The 19,660-nt window shown below is 51.8% G+C and overlaps 1 protein-coding gene across 1 annotated transcript in view; it reads left to right on the top strand.

Annotated features, from left to right (window-relative positions):
* Positions 1-2,365: 2,365 nt before the first annotated feature.
* Positions 2,366-19,660, top strand: part of LOC131216733 (cyclic nucleotide-gated cation channel alpha-3) — a 54,405-nt gene continuing 37,110 nt past the window's right edge. The window contains exons 1-2 of the mRNA XM_058211293.1: positions 2,366-2,444; positions 11,436-11,663. Of these exons, the coding sequence (XP_058067276.1) occupies positions 11,447-11,663 (217 nt within the window). The 5' untranslated portion in view covers positions 2,366-2,444; positions 11,436-11,446. The remainder of the gene's footprint in view (positions 2,445-11,435; positions 11,664-19,660) is intronic.

The following is a 19,660-nucleotide window of genomic DNA, read 5'->3' as shown; positions in this document are numbered from 1 at the left end:
CCGGTCGAAGACGTCCCCGGAACATGAAGAAGAAGCTCCTGCTCCAGGCCACCTGGCAGGGATCCTTAGCACAGGCGGGTTGGCTTGCTGGTGGCGACGGCCGTTCCGATTCGCTAGACACGCACACCGTTGCATTTCGTCCTTAACTGCCACCGCTATGTGTATGTGTGCATGGTAGCTCTCTCTCTCTCTCTCTCTTGCTCTGGGAGAAAAATCGAACCGGAGCGTTGCGATGCGAAGAGAGATTCCGAAATGGCGAGCCGAGCGTATTGGGGAGAGCGTCGCAATTGGATACATACACATACACATACACACATACATACGCACACCAATAGCGGCGTCACTTGAAACCATTGAAGCACACTCTCAGTTGGCGCACGGCTGGAGTTCGGTTCGGTCGGTTCGGATGCTGGGAAAGCTCGCGCGAGTTTTCCACGCGCGCCAAGCTCGCGCTGCTCGTCCACGCTTCCCGGAGCTCCGCACGCGCGCGTCCTTCGCCACTGTGGCTGTATGTGTGTCAAGGGCCTCCCCCCGGTCGGCGGTCGCCAATGTCGGCCAGTGTGTTGCCGGAATCGGGTAGGACGGGTGACACTTCCAGTCCGTGCCAGTCAGTCAGTCAGTCAGTCAGTCAGTCGGTGGCAAACGCGTGCCACCGGAGCGTGTCAGCAATCTCTGGTGGGTGGTGGTGCCCCCTCCCCTCCTTCCACCCTGGAGCCGTTGTCTGGAGTGGATTGCAACTTGAGCGGGACGGGACGTCTCCGTTTCCGGGCTTGTGAGGCGGTTGGGAACCATTTTGTCGCTTTGCTGGCACCAAAAGACGGCAGGGAAGCCATTTCATCGCCAACCGTGCTGGACCATATCGCTGCCACTGCGGAAGTATTTATCCGTGCTCGAGTGTAGTGGTGTGTGTGTGTGTATGTGTGTGAATGATCCTGTGTAAGGCACGGCAGGGAATGACCATCGACTGTGCAGATGGCGATAAGCAATCGGAAGTTCGACGGACCACAAGTCGAGAGGCACGCGAAGAAGTGCGAAGTTCGGACGAGCTTTCCGAGGGGCGATGATGATTATGATGATTCGGGACCGTGGACCGGGAATTAAACCCTGACCATAGTTTCTTCCGGGTACTTTCCACCATTGTCCGATCCGACACCGATGCACCGCCATAATCCCGACGTGTATCCGGGCTTTAATCCGGATTCGATCCGTAAACGGCGTCGGATAAATTTGGACCAATCGGAAGGTGGGGGTCCCAATTTCCCCACAAAAAAAAGGTCGTCCCCTGCAAGTGCTGGCGACCAGTTGTGGGGCATGGAATCCGCCCCACCACCCGTTCGCCAGCAACGTTATAAATCTCTTAATCCTTTCTCCAATGTCATTTCCAGGGCAACCGACGGCGCATCCCCCTCCCCACGAAGTAGCCCCCGGTAACGGGACGGGACGGAAGCCGGAAGTGGCAGATAAATAAAGAACGTGGTGGTCGTGGTGCTATTTATAGCGGAAGTTCCGCGGTGGTCGGCCAGGTAGTTCCTAGCACTCCAGGCAGCAGACAGAGCGTGTGCCCACACGTGTGTGAGTGTGTTCGTGCGAATGAAAGTCCATTGCACCTTCAGCTGTTGACCGAGACAGAGAGAGAGAAAGAGAGCGAGAGAGAGAGTGAGAGAGAGCGAGACGAGCGTTGGAGAGATGAGTTTAATTTTAGTTCAAAGTTACGCGTTACGCCTGGAGGTGTTTGCTCTGTGATGACGTGATCTAGTAGACGTTGTGTTGCACTACCTCAGCGGAGAAGCATTCAACGTCCCGTGCAGGGTGCTGCCCAACAAAAAGTGAGGTTACGTAATTACTCCGGGGCACAACAGTGTGCAGTGGTGGTGCTCAGTGGCTCAAGACCATTGCATCGCTGTGAATGCGAATTCTACAGTTTTGTTGTTTTGCTATTTAAAGTGATTTTACGTCCTCGAAAAAGTGTGTCCAAATGATGGCTTATTGAAGCCGAGGAAGTCCGGAAGTCGGCAAGTGCAGGTCTTGAAAGTGCATTGGTCGATTGTGGTGCCGGAAGTGCGTAGGCCGGAAGTGCGTAGTGTGCGACGGGAATTTTAGTGTCCGTGAAGTGTGAGGGCCATTCTAGTTGAAATCGCTTGCCGACGGAGCGAAACAAGCGTTCCTGCGAGTCGTTATCTTGCATTCAACCGAAATACCGAAGAATCCGGGACGGGACAAGGAGTCCAGGTCCTGCTTCCACGTCCTGCGCTGTGGTTCCAGATGGCGGCACGGTATGAAACGTGCGTCGGAGCCAGCCTAGAAGCGCGTTCGCCCAGGAATTAGAGGGTGCTGTCAAAAGGGCTACACGAGGGTGGGCGCACGAGGAAGATGCCCTTTTCTCCACGCTCCGCAACTGCCAACTGTTCCAGAGTAACTAGCGGACGTAATCCACATTTCGAGAGGTACGTAATCGGTACATTTTTGAGTTCAATCCAACCCCGGACAGCGCTCTTGTGGCAGGTTCCCAATCATCCTTTCCACCTAGTGTCCATGACTTCGGACCAGCCCCAGGCGGACGCACCGCACCGTAATTAACCGCCTTTTTCACGCCACCTTTCACGGCACGATGGGTCGGGTGGTCCTTGTGTGGTGCGATGGCCCGCGTTGGGCTAGTGTTTCGGTTGTTCGGACCATTTTTTGCCTCCATTCGACCCATCGGACGTGTGCCGCAGGACTTTGCCGGACCAGGCGCTCGTCAACGGCTGATGGTTCGAGAGAGGCATAATGCTCTTTCAGTTGGAGGTTATGTTGGGGTGTGTTTTTCCTCCGGAACCCATCGGCGTACCCCGTAACGTCACGCCACCGGCAGCTTCATGGCATCACGATGCGGCCGTACCAGGGTTTTTATCGGACCAACCGAAGAATCCGGTTCTGGGATTTGAGGAACCGAGACGGATGGGTGCAAGCCTTGGGCTGGTCCTTGGAATTGGAAATGGACGTACGCTGTCCGTCAGTTTGTCGTTGGTCAATCGACGGCCGGAGCGCTTCCGAAAAGCGGCTTCCAGTCTGGGTCTGGGGGAGTCTGTAATTAAGATGAGCTCGGATCTGGTTCTCTCGGGCCGTTTACGATCCTGGGGCTGGAACGTGCCGTTTTTCTTTATCGTTCCAACACACAAACGCGGGCAGATTGAGGAATATCCGCCCTGTGGGGTTTAGTTTCTGTGGCTTTCTGTGTGAGATGAAAAAAGGATCCTCCTTTTTTGGAAGCAGTTGGGCACCACCGCAACCATTGGACCGTGCTCTGGACCAGTTTCCTGTCGGGACCGGGACCGGGACCGGTCCCGGTTGTGGGGCTCGGTCCTCACTCGGACGCGCTCCGTTAAGTGACGGAGAATTAATGATTGGGGGCCACCGAGTCGGGTACCGATTCCCGGTGGCCTAGAAGGAAGCGAATCCTACCGCCAGACGCGTAATAAAATAGAATAATTATATTTATTACCCTACACTGCGGAAGTGGGAGTTTATCGGGCGAAGGATCTGTTTTTCTTCCCGCTTCCGGTGGCCAATAAACCGATGCAGCACCGTTTGGGTGGTCTGATTGGTTGATTGTGGGATTGCCATTGTCTCATGAAACAGTCGGGAGATTGTTTTATTAAACGGTTCCACTTGCGGAACAAACCATACAGTACGTGGCTCAATAAGTTCATACGATCTGTATTCTGATCGAATGATCTTGGTTTTACCTGGGAAATTTGAAAATATACTCTTTGGAAACGACAGTTGCAGACACAAGAACGTTTGACTTCATTACCCTGCTCCAAATAGCTCTCTGAATCTCGTCGTCATCGTCTTTTTCGTGACAATTTTATTGAAGGTTCACGCAAACTAGAAAAGACTGTTTGTAGCACATAAAATACCGTTATGGAGTATCAACATCGTGTGTGCACTTTGTGCCATCCTGCGGACCTGCTGGCTGGTCCTTCTGCGTGTCAGCTCACCCTGTATCCGGTACAATGTTTGGTGAAATGTGCCACGTTCGCTGATTCAATCTAATAAAAGCGCATAAAGTTCGGGCGGCCGCCTCCCGGAGGGTCGTAAAGTCGTCCGAGCGCTTAAAACTTTCACAGCGCGCCAACGAGCGCCGGCCATAAAAGGGCCCGCTGACCGGGACGCAACGCAACAGCGCGGCGAAATCTCTAATGAATCGATGCAGGCCACCGGAGCATAAATACGGCCCCCATTGATAACGGGCCCATAATCTTCCCATGGTTCCACCAATCCATCACCGGTGCACGATGGGTAAAAGGCGTCACCCCTTGGGTTGTCCTGAGCGAGCCTTTATTGAGCCCTTTGGCACCCGCCTCGCTGCCGAGATGTTACCGCCGAGAGTCCGCGCTGTGTAATATTATCGACTGCGTCAACGGTCGCCACCGGTCGCTGTCATCTGCCGATCATCATCATCCGGGAGCCCAGTAAGCACGTCCTGTTTTGGCCTCACAGGGCCACCCGGCCAGCTCTGGTTAATCAAGGGCATGAAATGGAATAAAAGTTTAATAACCCTTTTATGTTGCCGCGCTACCGGCCCGCACCGGTTCGGTCGTTATGATTGATAATGTAGCGTGCATGCTTTGCGAGTCTCGGGGACGGGCGCAGCTTATCGGAGCTTCAAGCTTCACCGAGTCCCAAAGATCAGGTCACGCGGGGCAGGTTCCCGCACCGGATGGCGCAGTGTTTGGATACGTGCACGCCGAAGATACGTCGCACGCTGTCGCAGAGACATCCTGCGGCCAGCCGGGTCGGTGCGGGCGGAATGCTGCAGGAGCAAGAAATCAATCCATCATTTTATTACCGACGCCCCAAGAAGTGGATGCGCGACATTTCTGCTCCGGCGGCCCGAGGGCCGTACATATGCTCCGGAGAGCCATTCGGGCATTAATGCTGACCGTATGCTTCGTTGGCCACTGCCGTCAGATACAAGAAGCTAGTCTTGGCCCAAGCTTTGATGGGTTTTCAAACTTAGTTTTGAAGCCGAGCATTTTGAGTCAATTCCATTAAAATTGTTTAATATACGAATGAAATGAGATTTGTGTAGTAACCGAATTGTTTTTAATGTTGCAAACATTGCATGCCGTTATGGTCACCGTTCACGGAGGGATGCCGGTAGCATTTGATCCGTTGGAAAACTGACCAAAACTAAGTTAACCACAGTTCGGACGGACAATCATCGAATTAGCTTACCTCTTGGACCCTGGGGGCTACCATTTCTTGCCGGAGTCCTGATGCACCTCCTGGACAGTGGATGGAGTCCTTAATTGACCACACATATCGTACGAGTGAGACTGTCATCTCGATTGTGGTTAACCGCTTTGCCGGCATCCGAGTGCATTCGGGCCGATTGCAGAGTCGCAACACGATTACAGCTCTGCGTGGCTACAGTCCGAGATTGGCTGAATTCCGGTTGGAATTTACCTGTTTCTAGTTAGAAGTTGAAAAGTTACTCTAAATTAATTGTTTGTTAAGAGAGTTCATCGAGCTGTACCCTTAAACGACTGGAATAGAGTAGGTACATAAATCTAAATCTTTAGACCAATCCGCCCAAGCAAGATTTGAAAATGGTCATACAGAGTAAAAGGTCATATACAACAGTACGAGTACGGGTTTATAGTACGGGCTTATACTATCCAATCAGACTCCAGGCGATTTTGAACATGTAACCAATAATCGAACCTTCGTCGTCGAGTGAGTCCCATCCAAATTCACGTGATGGCCTAAACGTGCTGGGACAGCAACTTTCGCCCAGCCGTTGGTTATGGGGTATCCTTTCAGTTGAAATCAGCGCGTTGTTTGTCGAATTTATAGGTAAAAAATCGGCGAAAAACCGCCACGACCCACGCATGGGCCCACCCCGATTCGCCATGCTGTGTGATGTTATATTCATCGAATGTGAGCTGTGCGCCGTTTGGGAAACACTGGAAAACGGGTTGAACCGGCCGACGCCGGTGCCTGCAGCGTGTTCGGGGCTTCGGTGCGATTTAATTTTCCGAATTATACCAAACACGGGATGTGAAAATGGAGGCCACTCAATTATGTATCTGTGCGGGCTCGCACGAACGTGCGCTCTTTGATGCTTGGCCGCCGGGACATAAAAGTAAATCCGAATCGAAAAACAAAAAAAAAAACAAGCATAGAAAAACTCCATACTAAATCTAGTTTATCCCAATATTGATGTTTGCTTAGGACACGTCCGGAAGGATGGCGTCCGCCGGAGGTGTCAGTCTATGCACGAGAGAGAGAGAGAGAGAGAGTGAGAGAGAGTGCAAGGGAGCGATACCGAACCAGAGAGAGGCTCCGTTTTCCAAAACTGCTCGCTGGAAATTCGATTTGCCTGGGCAAACAAACCAATAGTGGGATGCTGTTCCCGGGTCCCGAGCCAGGCCGTCAGTCCAGGGAAAGAACTATGGGCCAAACACATTGCTGCGGTGATGCTGACGGTCTTGGGCAAGTGTTCGATCCCCGTCCCCGAGCCCTGGGCGGACTGTGAGTGAAATTGAAAAATTGTTACCGTCATGTGGGAGTTTCATCAGCGGCTGACGCTTTTAGCCCACAACACACCCAGGTTGATTGATATTGAAACTTGAAAGGTATTCCCGGAAGAAGGATTGGGTTCCGGGGAGTGTGGGCGCGCACCCTGCGGACATCTTTGCTGGTAAATTGTGCACCGACACTGGGGCGCTGCCAACTGGAGCAGATTAGCTAATAAAGAGTGGAGAATAAAAATGAATCCATTACCCGGCAGCGCTCGGGGTTCGGCAGCGGGATCGGAAGATTGTGTTACGAGCTTGCCACTGCCAAGTTGGTCGAGTCCAATTTGTACCTTTGATTGGATTGGGTGCCCGGTTTCAAATGAACCACTGTTTTCACCGAAAACTGTTGCCAATGTGCTCAATTTGTAACCGAATTTTGGTCCGATTGTTCGTCGGCCAAGTCGAAGTGAGTTACATACTCGGTGAAGTGCGTTGATGAAGTATGTTCACTACAAAGAGAGAGAGAGAGAGAGATTGGGACCCCTAGCCGCAAGTGAGGATCAACCTAATGACAGGCTTTTTTTGTTGGGTGAACTAACAACAGGCGCGGTGCAGAGCGAGAGCCTCGCAAAACCCAGCGGGCAGCGGGAAAGCAAACACCGACGCTCGTCCCGGCGACTTATTACGGCCGGGCTTTCGGCCAGTGAGCTGCAATAATTGTTTATACTGTCGAGTATTATTATGCCAAGCCAAAGTAATTTGCCGTCCGTCCGTGCGGCCATCCCGACGGGCTCCCGTATACCTTTCCCCGGGTGACTTGAGCTCACCTCAAAATTAAGGACCCGAGATAGCGGCAATAAAGGACCGAAAACGGCTGCACCTTCGGTGGGGCGTGCGAGCGCCTCTCATTACTTCCTGTTTCGGTCCTTCGGCCTCGGGATGCCCCAAGGGGAACAGGCCGAGCGCTCCCTTATGCCAGTAGAGCGGTGCGGGCTCTCCAAACTCAATGAGGCACCGAAAATATGCCGAAAATTAATTTTGTCTTTATGGTCGGCTATATTTCAAACAACAAAATAAACCGTAATGAGAATTACGGTGGGTAGGCTTGAGCCCGTCGTCTCCCCCGGGAGCCGGCGGTGGTGCCCCCCGGGGGTGGGAGGCATGGTGCCTGGATTCGGTATTCGCGACCACCGGAACACCCCGTGTGTAGCCATAAATATTAGGTTCGAAGTTTTTAATTGGATTTTTTTATGGTGCCTTTTACTTCGTCCGGAGGCTCCGGATCTCTCTTTATGGTCCTTATTTCGGTTTTAGACCATTTCCGGGTGTTCGGCACGTCGGTGTTACATGTAATGTTGGCGCGATGTACTTCGAAGCGTGAGACATGGATCCTGTCCAAGACTGACGAAACCCTCACGGTTGTGCAGAGCATACCGGAGCCTCGCCAGGCTCCGATGGGCTGGTCATGTCATCGGAATGGCGGAAGACGAACCAGTCCGCAAAGTTTTATTAGATCGTCCACAAGGACAGAGACGACCCAGTTTGAAATGGGGCGAGACAGCATCGACGGCAAGCGTCCGCGATAACAGAAAAGGTGAGCGGATGCCGGATAAAGAAAACACAAAAGTTCTACAGTTTCGCTTGAGTTGTCATGGCTTCAAACAATATGTTTCTGGCGATTGAAAGAAATGACGCCACCGCCAACAGTCGTGCCACTCGGTAGCGATTCTGTGCCATTCCGTGCCAGTCTTAGCTTAATTTGCCATTTCGAGCGTCGCTTTCGTCGGCAGATTCCGATTATGCAGATGTCTTTCGGGCCAGACTAATGGCTTTCTGGCACATTTCGCGCGAACTTGGCGCAAACCACCGAAGCCGAACCGAAGTGAAACGTGGCGACCGCAAAAGTGCAAACAATTTTCCGTTCTTTTTCACCGTGCCGCCTGGATCTGGACACTGGGTGGCATTGGGTGGTTTGTCATTTTCACCGCGTGCGCCTTTGTCCACTTTTTTGTCACCGCAGTCCGGCCACTTCCGGTTTTGGCAGTGACCGGTGGAAGTCCAACAAATTGTGGCACTTCGCGCTGGCGCTCACGCGACCACCGCACGGGATAAACGAAATAAAAAGTCATCAGCTCGTAAATTGGATTAAACTCGTGGTGATGAACTTTTTTCCCCGGCCCAACCACGCCTGGTCTTGGTCTGCCGCCTTGGCGTCCTTACGCGTTCTAATCCCGGGGCTTAAACTTTTGGCCCATATTTTTGCACCACACCACCGTACGCTTGTTGCTGGCAGGTTTCGAAGCTGGAGAGGTGAAGACCAGAAAAAACAACCAGAGACCCTATTTTAATTCGTTAGCACACGGTGAGAGTGATTTGTTGGACTTGCCCAGGTGCTTCACGAGGGCGCCAGTCGTATAATCGAGTCCCTTCTGTTGGCACTTCCGGAGGGGCGCGTGATCCTTTGCTCGTCGCTTAACGAATTAACGAATGGTTAGAGAATTCGAAATCGGACATTAAAGGGGTCCAGGCGGAGCCTTAAAGACTCGACTTCCCGACTTCAATCGCTCACTTTTTACGGCCCGCAATTGCTCCGGGCGAGTGTCCGCCAAGAGAGGGGCCGCAAATCAAGCGGATTATTAATGGTCCCGCGGGGAGCAACTGTTTTTCTGCCGGACCCCGCACCGTGTGGCCGTCTTGCAAGAAATATTAGCACTTCCGGGCAGTTCACGATAGCTCATATGTCATACGCCCCGAGTTGCCCGCGGGTACGTTTCCTGCTGGCGCTGCGCACAGCGCCCGTCTCGGGACGGTCTCCTTGGCAGACCATCGCAAAAAACCGGTGGCTGGCGCAGCGCAGAAAAACGAGTCCGTTGTCAATTGCCAATTAGGTCGGCACCGTTGGGGTTTCGGTTGAGTAGTTAATTGGTCTTTAAAAGGACCCGGCGGAGGAATTCGATGATTGGTGGCGAGAATTTACAAAAAAGAGGCGAAGAAACACGATCGCCCGTTATGGTGGAGCGTTTGATTTATGAAGCTTTTGGGTCCCCGCCGGCTTTCGGTGTTGTTTCAGTAAGAAGGGTCCAGTACTTTCAAAAGACGGATCTGGTGTACTATTGTCACAGAGACAAGAACTTAGATGAGATACTCTGAGTTGCAATTTAGCTCTGTTCTTGTTTTCATTACGCTGCTTATTTTGCTATACGCTTAAATATGTAGATAGAGACTTAAAATAGCAACTTAAATTTAAATCTAAAGACTAACTCAGCCAACCCACACAATAATCAGAAATAGACGAAGTAAGTTCAATTGAAGATGAAGCAGTCATAGTCACGATATTTGTTCCGTATCTGGCTCAACACCAAAATCCAACAACAAATCAACCAAACGGAGAATTAGGTTACAGCTTTGGCTTCACTACTTTGACCAAAAAATATCGGGAATTTGCTTATGACTAGCCTACGAAAAATATTTCTATATTCTCAAAAGTCTATGACATTCCACTCAAAACTATCCCTACTCTATATAATACACCAATGTCTGAGCTTATTTCAATTTCCGAAACGGTTCGAAAAGTTCTTTATAGAAAAAGCTTTCAACATTTTTTTTTATTATCGGCTCCTATATAAAACATTGACATTAAAAAGTGTCCTCGGATCGGTCTCTTGATTTTAGCAAACAGGCGCATGTTGCTGTCGTGGCATGTGAATGCGGTTGTCAATATGGGTCGAGTTTATGGCGAAATGATTTCAAAATGATCCCTAACATGTAATTCAAAAACATCACGAGGAAGTGGAACCAAGAATTGTCTCAAATCATGTCTTTCTTGAAGTACAGCATTACGCAAACCACGCACAACACTCAAATAGTATTCTTTGTTGCAAGTTTGTCCGGTTTGGAAGGACTTCCTGCCAACACGACAATCAATGAAAAGTGTTTTCCGTTATTTTTGGCCACAATAGTACTATCGCGCCATGGTTCAATAATCAGCCTAATTTTGCATTTGATTTCCACAGCAATGAGTATATTGTGTCGATAGGTTGGCATGAGTGAGACCGAATGGCTTTCCTGTTTTGTCGGATTGAGTCGGATTGAAAATGTCAAAAAGATAGACAATTTATAAAACCTTTTTACCTTCATCTTTTTAACATATCACTAACCATCAATCAGCATTGCTGTGCGTAAACCTTTCATCCTCCTGTTTATTTCGTGCGAATCGCTCGAAATTTCCTTTTTTTTTGATAGGTTAGCTAGGTCTGCGTGAAACTTGCACGAATGTTAAGCTATGTCGTGTTGCGCATTTCAGATAATGGATGGCAGTACGGTAACAGTTGTCGGTGTTGTACCGAGTGGCAACAAGCCGGTCCTTCTTGGAATATCGTTTGATAAATCGCATCTCTGCCAAATCGGCCAACGGCTCAGCCCGTTCAGCGGGCGGTGTGTGGCCGTGTTGCATCACAATCTTGCATGCCCCCGGCAGGTATGTGCCGTGCTGTCCGCATAACTCGTCCGAAGACTCGGCCACCGGAGGCACTTTGCCAAAACGGCGTGTGGCGTGGCGTGGCACGGACCATGTTTGGAAGGCTGAGCTGCGGTGACCACAAACCGTCGGTCGGTAATTCCGTGGCCCGATCTGTGGTTTTTCCCCGCCCGTATCGGTGCAACAGGATGTGCCGGGCGCGCATCGGTGAGCCGATAATTTACTAAATCTAGTGCCCGCCTCAACGGGGAAATTGTTGCTCCTGCCGGGCGGTGCGTGGACCGTTGCCAAGATGGCCGCAGTGTGGCGCACGCTCTGGCAACCTGCCGGATCTGCATAAGATCCGTTGGCTGGAATCTCGGGAACCGCTAGTAGGGGATTTAACCCCCCCACCCCCTTCCTCTCTCTCTGCCCTGCTTTATCTGTGCTTCTTCGTCCGCTTCTCGTTACAGTTAGCGCCAACATGTCCACAGCCAAACGGCTGGTGCTATCGTTCCGAGGTCGTAAAGAGTCTCACGGCACCGCCGGCACCTCCTCGACGCGGCTCGTTTCCGCCAACAGTACGTCCCCGGGGCACGAGCTCGACGAAATCGCGGTGGTTTCCGGCGGCACCGAGTCCGGTCATGTTTCCTACGGAAGCCTCTCCCTAGGGCACACCAATGGACCCCGCTACATCCCAGGTAAGACCGTGGCCCACTGTGTGTTGGGAGGCCGTGGAAGGATTCCCTCCGCGTCCTCCTCCGTCATCATCATTATCGCCCCGTCCCGGCTTCGCCTTCCGCTAGCCATCAGATCACTTTGCCGCACCCTCCCCATTACACTCGACGGACACTCGCAGCCATCGAGTTTGCCAACCCAACCGGAGTCCGGCGCACAGCATAATCATAACCGCATAACTGCCGCCAGCCACCCCGAACAGCATGGAAACTATCGAATCCGAATCGAATGCACATAAACATAAGAAAATATTACCCTGACCGGGATCGGGCCCCGGGCCGGGTCGGGCATAAAAAGTTAACTGTCAATCAAATGGCGGCCATTCCGGCGGTCGGATGGTGGGTGGCACACCTCCCGATTGCTGCCAGTTTCTGAACCAATCCCACTGCTGCTGCATCGGAGAGGCCCCCGACGTCATTATTATCGTTCGGCCGGCCTACATCATCATCACCATCATCATCGATTGGTTCCGAGCCGAAGCATTCCGAAGACCGCGGGCCTCCTTCGCGGCCGTAAGCGGGAACTATCTGCTTGCGAGACGCTGCCGTTGCTCGATTTTTACGATCAGACTGGTCGCGTCTGGCTTGTTTTGTTTCCGCTTTCGCCGTTGCGCTCCGTTCGATTCGACCACCACCGCCGGTGGGCCAATTTCGAGGCTCAATTAGACCGTCGAGGTCGTTAGGGACAATTGCTTATGGTTTTTTATTTGCACCCGTCGTCCGGCCTCCGAACCGTTGTTGATTTGATGCCGAATCAACATGGTCCCGGTTTTTGTGCCGGCTGCCGGAAGTTCGTAGCCGCCACCGATTGCTGCCGGAATTGGTTGGACCTAGCGGGCCGACGTTGACCACGTTTAAAGAATAGAGTTGGGTGGCCTGACACTTTGGAGTGGAATTGACTGACTCGAAAAAAAGGCAACCCCAGCGAAAAACTCACCCAAGCTCAGCAGAAAGCCCGGCGGTTCCCGGTCCATTACAAGCACTTAAAACGCTGCGTACGGGCTGCAAATTGACCGGATGTTGGGGGTCGACTTGTGGAAAGCTCGTTTGCGGGACCATTAGGCCCCGCCAAGGCACCAACCTCGGTGAGTGTGTCCCGTGGAATTAGTTACAATTAATTTATCAAATTCATTTAACCTGCCTTTTCTCTCTCTCGCTCTCTCTCTCTTTCTCTCCCTTTTCGCCTGGTGGTTTCCCACCTTTTGGGGGGGAGCTTAGTGGCCGACACTATCGAAGAGGTGTCAGTTTCGCAATCGAGCGTCTGTCGCTGCAGGGGAGCGTCGGGGGGCTCGTCCGGCGACCTGGCGGAGTGTCCTGCCGCGGTCGAGCGCCAACGTGGCGAAACGTCAAACGACCGCTTGCGGAGCGTGTGTCAACCGCTGTAACCACGGTCCCGCCCGTGGCCCGAGGGCGACACACGAGGCAATTAACTTAATTAGAGATCAGTTAGTATCTGTCAGTTGAACAGTTCATTACCTTTTATCGGCCATTGGTGAATGTTGCCGGGGTGTGTGGGTGTTGTTGGCAGCTACGAGCGCTCGAGTCGATTGGTTCGGACCACGCCACTTACGTTGCCTGACGGCCATCTTGGTCGTCAGGGAGCTTTCGCAAAAACAAAAAAAAAAAAAACAGATGGCGCAATCGACCGGCTGCAGTGTACCGAAACTTGATTTACTGACCGGGCCCGGCTGGTTCCGAAAATCGGCCGTTGCCGGTGGTTATGGGGCAGCAATTAAAATGTTCATTAGCGCAGTAGTTTAATGTCTCTCGTCGGGCGTCATCCGTGCCCCCGGGGCGTGAGCCTGTTGCCAATTTAAATTTTAATTGTACTGCTGGCAACACTGGCCACCCGACGCGACCGAATAGAGCATTCTTTTTATGGCGCTGCCTCGGGCACGTGAATTTGCGAATCCTTCGCACCATTCCGGACGCGGACGGACCGATTTACCACGCTTCGGTGGAGGTGTAACGTGGCGTGTGCGATGATAATGTTTGACGTGCAGCTCCGACGGTTTCACCGAGTGTGTCAAGCCCGGGGCTCGCAAAGGGCAATTAAAGACGAGTTTCTCCGGAGATTTTCCCGACTGGAAGACTCCCCATAATTTGGGACATCGTCCGACGCACGACGTTTTCCTCGAACGTATCCGATTACGCACGCCATGATCTTTATCACCTCACCGCTTGCGCCGTGACAGGCGGGCTTCGGTGGGGTCATTGGTCGTCACGCAAACCGGCGAAAGGACACTCCCGGCCGGACGCGAGGCGAAAAATTCATTAAATTTGCATAATTACATACTTTCCCCGACCGGCCACGGGTGGGCCGGGCCGGGCTCCTGCGGATCCCTGTCACCGGGTGCCCGCAGGCGGGGTCAAGATTTACTGGTCCAACGGCCAAACATCGCCAGCAGCGCGGCGTGGGGAGTTTGATTATTTTTATGACTTCACGCAGCGCCGCCAGGTGATGTTCGGGGCCCAGGCGAAGGTGTCACTCACCCGCCTGCCACACTCATTAGGCCCGGTGGCAGCCCATCGGGGACCCGAGGTCACCGGGGCCAACCTATCCGGGCGGGTATCCGGTTTTCTGTTTACCTTTTCGGCGGCCGGGTGGTGGGCGACTTGATGGAAAGCTGGTGACGGATTGGACAAACCCCGAGCGAAGGAAATTGTTGCCCGCGTTGCCGTCCACGCGACGATTACATCATTAACAGCGGGCGGCGTAGAGTTGGTGGCTAAAAATAGGCTACCCAGTCACGGTCGGTCCGGATATCCCTCCGGTGCCATCAGCAGTCAGCCGGTGTCGGTATTCCCCGCTGGTACCACGGAGTGTAGTCCGGATTTGCAACGCAACTCGGGCTTCATCTCCGGTACAGGATCTGCTCGGGGTCGCTCGGCTCGGCTCCTACGGTGGCGGGTTGCCCCAAGTCGAAGGTCGTGGAAAGCCGGACCTTTGGGTGTTGCTCGCAAGCTGTAGGCTTCCTGCAGGCAGCACTGCACGTGCCCGCACTCAACTGGGGGCGAAAACTAGCGAAAAGGATACGCAAATACATTCGCCCCCCACAAAGGACCCATGGGTCCCGGTGCTGTCCTTAAACGGTTCCACTAATGTATGGGTGTGTGGATGGGTCGGGTGCTCTGCTGTCAGCCTGTCATCGCATGGCGAAGGGGTTGATGCGGGCGAGCTCCGCATTGCACTATGGGGAGAAAAGGGGCCATAGCCCGACGGCAAGAATTTCAGTTATTTATTTCCTAATATCAAAAAATAAGTTGATTTACCTTATGTTGTAAGAAATGCCATATTTAATCAAGAAGATGATATCGATATGAGTTTGGAGGAAGATATCAAATAATTAATATTCCTTTGTATTTTTACACCCATCAGCGATTAGTGTCTTATTCGAGTTTCAAGTCCAACACAAGTCCAAGTCCGGGGATTTTCCTTTATTTCATTTATGCCCAACTGTCCCATACAAATTCCCCATAGTGCAGTGTCCACTCGGCACGCCAGGGCAAGGACAAGACAGCAACCCGACTACTACTGTGACCCAGCAAGCGAGGGTAGGCGCCCAAAGAACCTAGAAACTCGAGCCCGAACCGCATGCCATTGAGGGCCCCACCTTCGGCGAGCTGTCACCGATTGCCGTGCCCGCCGTGGGCTTGGAAATTGCGCCAAAAGAAATTAACCTCTCCGGGACCATTCGCCCGTGGCTCCAGTCGGCTCGCGTCAACCATAAGCCCACGTTACGCTCGGTGTCTGGGGAGCCTTTAGCAAACTGTAGCCCATGACAGAAAGAGACAACATGCTAGCCCGTGACTGGGCGAGAGAGAGAGAGAGTGACACTCGAGTGCGCGGGTCGGCTTCTGTTCTGAAAATGTAATTAAATTAATTAACGGTGGAAAATGAAAAGCTGCGCACCGGAGCCCTCGTGAGTCGGAGTTTCGCCCGAGGTCCTTCCTTCGGGGTGACGCATCAACGGCAGTGACCGGGATGATGCTCCTCGCGAGCGCATTACTGGTTTCGCCATTTTTTTTTCGCGCCACAATAAAAACCATAGACCATGTCGTGGCTCTATACCGGACTGGAGTTGTGGCGTTGTGTGCTCCAATTTTGGGGGACCTCCCCAGGTGCGCTGGCAGCATGGAATGGGGTTCGTTTTGTCTGGTTTGTTTCATTCCACGCCATCGACTGCAGGGAACCTCGACCGCGACTCGAAGCGCCGATCGTACGCGATAATGAGTTCGTGTAATGAACATGAGCAGAGTAGAGTGTTTCCATCGGCAACTCTCGCGTGGCCGATAGTAATAGCGATAGTAATTGCTGGCCAAGTACAAACAAAACACTTCGTTGAGTAGCGGAGGAGTGGCGTTACGTTAATTTGCCGGGAAAAAGGAGTGACCCAATATGAGAGCGCCTTGTGTCGGTTAGTGGGATGGTTGCTGTTAGCGGAAAAATAGAAAACGTGTAAATGGAACATTTTAAAGGAAGGTTAGTTAAAATGGCAAAAAAACGATTGGGCAATCGTTTGAGATAAATCGCTTTGTAATAGTTTCGGCTCAGAATCTCAGGCTCGCCAAAGGAGTTTATGGAGAAAGCGTTGGTTCCAGTGGGAAACTTAGTTTGGAGAGTTTTCATACTTCAAGTGGATTGCTGAACTGAACCCAAAGACTTGGTTCGCTGTTCTTGAAGTTGGTTGATGTTTCCACGTTTAACATTTGCTTGAACAAGGTACTTACCTTTTTCTGTTCAAATGGAAATGAAACTATCAAATAAACTTCAACACACATTTTATATGAAGTTCTCTACGATAGATTGCAACATGGCTTAGAAGTGTTTATTATGAATTCTAACTAAAGTCAACTCAACCTTGCTAAAACAAGATACATTTAAGGTACTATTCTCCTTCTTCAACAATGACTCCATTTATTGTATCGTGTTGGTATTTTGGTCACATAGGATATGGTTACAGTGATCAACAAATTATTAAATTTCTACAACAATTGCGCTTCTGTATTGTCAGAATAAAAAGACATAGAAGATAGGTTTTAGTAATTAACCCATTTCACACTCAAGATTGGTAGACCTTTGTTTAGCTATTTCAATCATAAATGTTGAGTAACTTAATGGAGATTGACGGACCTACTAATAACTGACCTTTTCAATGATAATTCGATCTTTCCTAACGATCATTCCTAATACGAAGATACTCTAGTGTTAGCCAGCCGATTGGCCAGTAAGGCTCCCTCGTGAGGTATTTACGATTAATTGGAGACCGATCTACGAGAGAAACAACATTGGGGTAAACATAAACACACAGAAGGATCTCGCACAGGGACTCGAACCAAAAGCGTATCCTTAAACGTTCCGAAAGACTCATTTAAAATTGATCAAACCAAACTTGCGAGTCGCCCTTTCCCGAACGATACCAGCCAACAAACAGACTGCTGTCGGCTTCGGACGTGCCGTCGGCCGACACCTTAGGGGCCTATCATCGGCGCATGCATGCATCCTTCGAAGGGAGTCCCAGACCAAGGCCGGTGGTTTCATCGGTCCGCTCAACAGGTTTCCGCTTAGGTTAGGTCGCCGACAACCATCGAGGGCCGCTCTCGAGGGTGCTTTTCTCCAAACCAGGCTCCGGATGCATGATTAACTTCGGGCACGAAGTGGGTAGCGTTCTGTGCCTCCCGCCAAAACCCGGTCCCGGTTCAGCTTTGGTGCAATCCTAAGGACCAAGCGTTCGGAAGCGATGCAAAATGAACAGTAGAGGCCAAACGGTTCAAGCCAGGCCTCAATCCGGAATGGGGTTGTTTGGGTGTTGGGAGAGCCTCCGAAAACTCCCGGCACCGCGACAGCCACAAACGGAACAATTACTGGCATTGGTCCGTACCCGTAACCGGCCCCCGGGGTGGCATCGGAACATTTGTAAGCCGTCAGTCAGTGTAGCTTCGCGCGCCCGCTGCTTGAACCGCTCGAATCCTCGGTTTTTGAACCCTGGGAGTGGGGAAATGGGAAATTTAATATTCCGATTTCCCTGCGCCCCCCTCGTTGGTCACGCCGCACCGTACGGTACCGTTGAGTGATTGCTTTGGGAGTTCGTTGCTATCGATCCGGTTGCTTACTTCGCACCCAAAGCTTCCCGCAGGACAAAGACCGAACAACGTGGTTTCGGAGTGGGTTTTCCTCGAGCATCCTGCGCGACCGTGACGAAAGGCTTTGTGCGCCCCGCTCGGTCGGTCTTACGGTGGTCTTAGTATTTCACCCCGTCCCTGGGTGGCGCGCCCATTGTTTGTGTGGGAAAATGGTTCGCAATTCATTTCCAATCCCGAGCTCCCGTGAGTTAATGTGTTCGTGTTGAAATTATCATCCAAGCCAAGGTGTAAGCTGCCCATCTCGGATGGTGGGTTGAAAGATGAAAACTTTATGACTACGGTAAGACAGGGGGGAAAGCACTTAGCCGGAGAGGGTCCCTCTTTGGTCCTGCGCCCCAAACGGCATGGCGTAAAATTTGCATTTCCCCGGCATACTGACTCGATGCGCTACAGATTGTTTCCCGAGCCGGCACGCTGCAGAAAGCCACTTCGAAATTCCCGAAAAAGGCACCGAAAAAAGGCGCAAGTGCCGGGCCGAGGCAGAGGAGCATAAATTTAATTCAACCCCATCCTGCATAAAATATCAATCAAGCCGGAGCGCCGGACGGACCGGACCCTGGGGCCAGCGTTTTTCGCAACGAAACCCGACAGCGCAGATCGGAAACGTCAGCACGAAATTAATATTCATGGCCGAGAAATGTTATCCGCCGTGGGTGGGTGGTAAGCGGCGGGCGGCGGACTGGGCTGGACATAAATCATTCAATTTGCAATTTTGCTTGCACACGCTAATCGCTTCTTACACACCCGGCACACTCGCCCAGTCAGGCGGGGAACATCCTGTCCCGCCTTCGGAGGATGCACCGGAGCCAACGGTCACGTGCACACGTGCCACACTGGAACCGGTGCGGCCGCAGAGACGGAGGGAGGCCAAATTTGAATACACATGACTTTGCGCCGGCCGAACCCATCATCATCGGTCAACGCCGTCGTCGGATGACGAACAAGACGAATGTCGGAAAGATTAGAGCTTCGTTCCTTCCTTCTTTCGACCGACCGTTCGGATTTCGGATGCCATCGCTGGAGAAGCTTCCTTTGTGTCGTGCGGGTGTGAAATAAAGTTTTCCCCGGTGGTGAAAACTCATTTGAATAATTAGAAAACCACCCAGCCAAGCCCCAAACAAACTCCGGCCTTCATCAACTCGGTGCGTGGATCATGCGGTCCCGAAGCGGAAACGGGGCACAATTTTCCCTCCAATTTGCTTGCGATCGTTGGCCACGTCGGTGTGTTGCCCACGTTCCGGTGCTCCTCGGCCAAATCGGCCATCTCGTCCGTTCGTCCGGGTGGCCGCGCCGCGTTGTTGGCGTACGCTTCGCAGCATTGGGCATCCGTGACGTTTCCGAAACTCTCTGCGAGTTCGACTCGGAGTGGTGTAAATTATGTTTCCAGTCCATTGACTTCCGGAATGGGACCGCGCGGGTTGGCTGTGGTTGGAGGATGCGCCGCTTTGACGTGAGGCTCGCGTGATTTTTATTGCATTCCAACGGAGCGGCATCGACATCGAGGAATGCGAACGGGTTTTGTGTGGTTCTACTCACGATCGTTTCAAACTCAATGAAGAGTTTAGTGGGTTTTTGCAGATACATGCTTCGTAAGGAAAATCCAGACGAATTTTCACAACATTCAACAATAACCACTGCAAATAAACTTGCCAAACTTGTATTCACATCGAGCCTTCAAAGTGCGCCCCCTTTTGAGGTGAGCGAGTTTGTCAACCTTTTTACCTTTTGTGCAAATATAATTTGCTTACAGAATGTGGAAAGTTCAGTTAATTGATTCTCGGAAAATATTCGGCACTTGATTCAGTTCTTTGAAGCAA

This window comes from Anopheles bellator, chromosome 1 (genome assembly GCF_943735745.2).
Source record: "Anopheles bellator chromosome 1, idAnoBellAS_SP24_06.2, whole genome shotgun sequence".
NCBI classification, from domain to species: domain Eukaryota; kingdom Metazoa; phylum Arthropoda; class Insecta; order Diptera; family Culicidae; genus Anopheles; species Anopheles bellator.
This window is presented reverse-complemented; position numbering and strand designations above follow the sequence as displayed.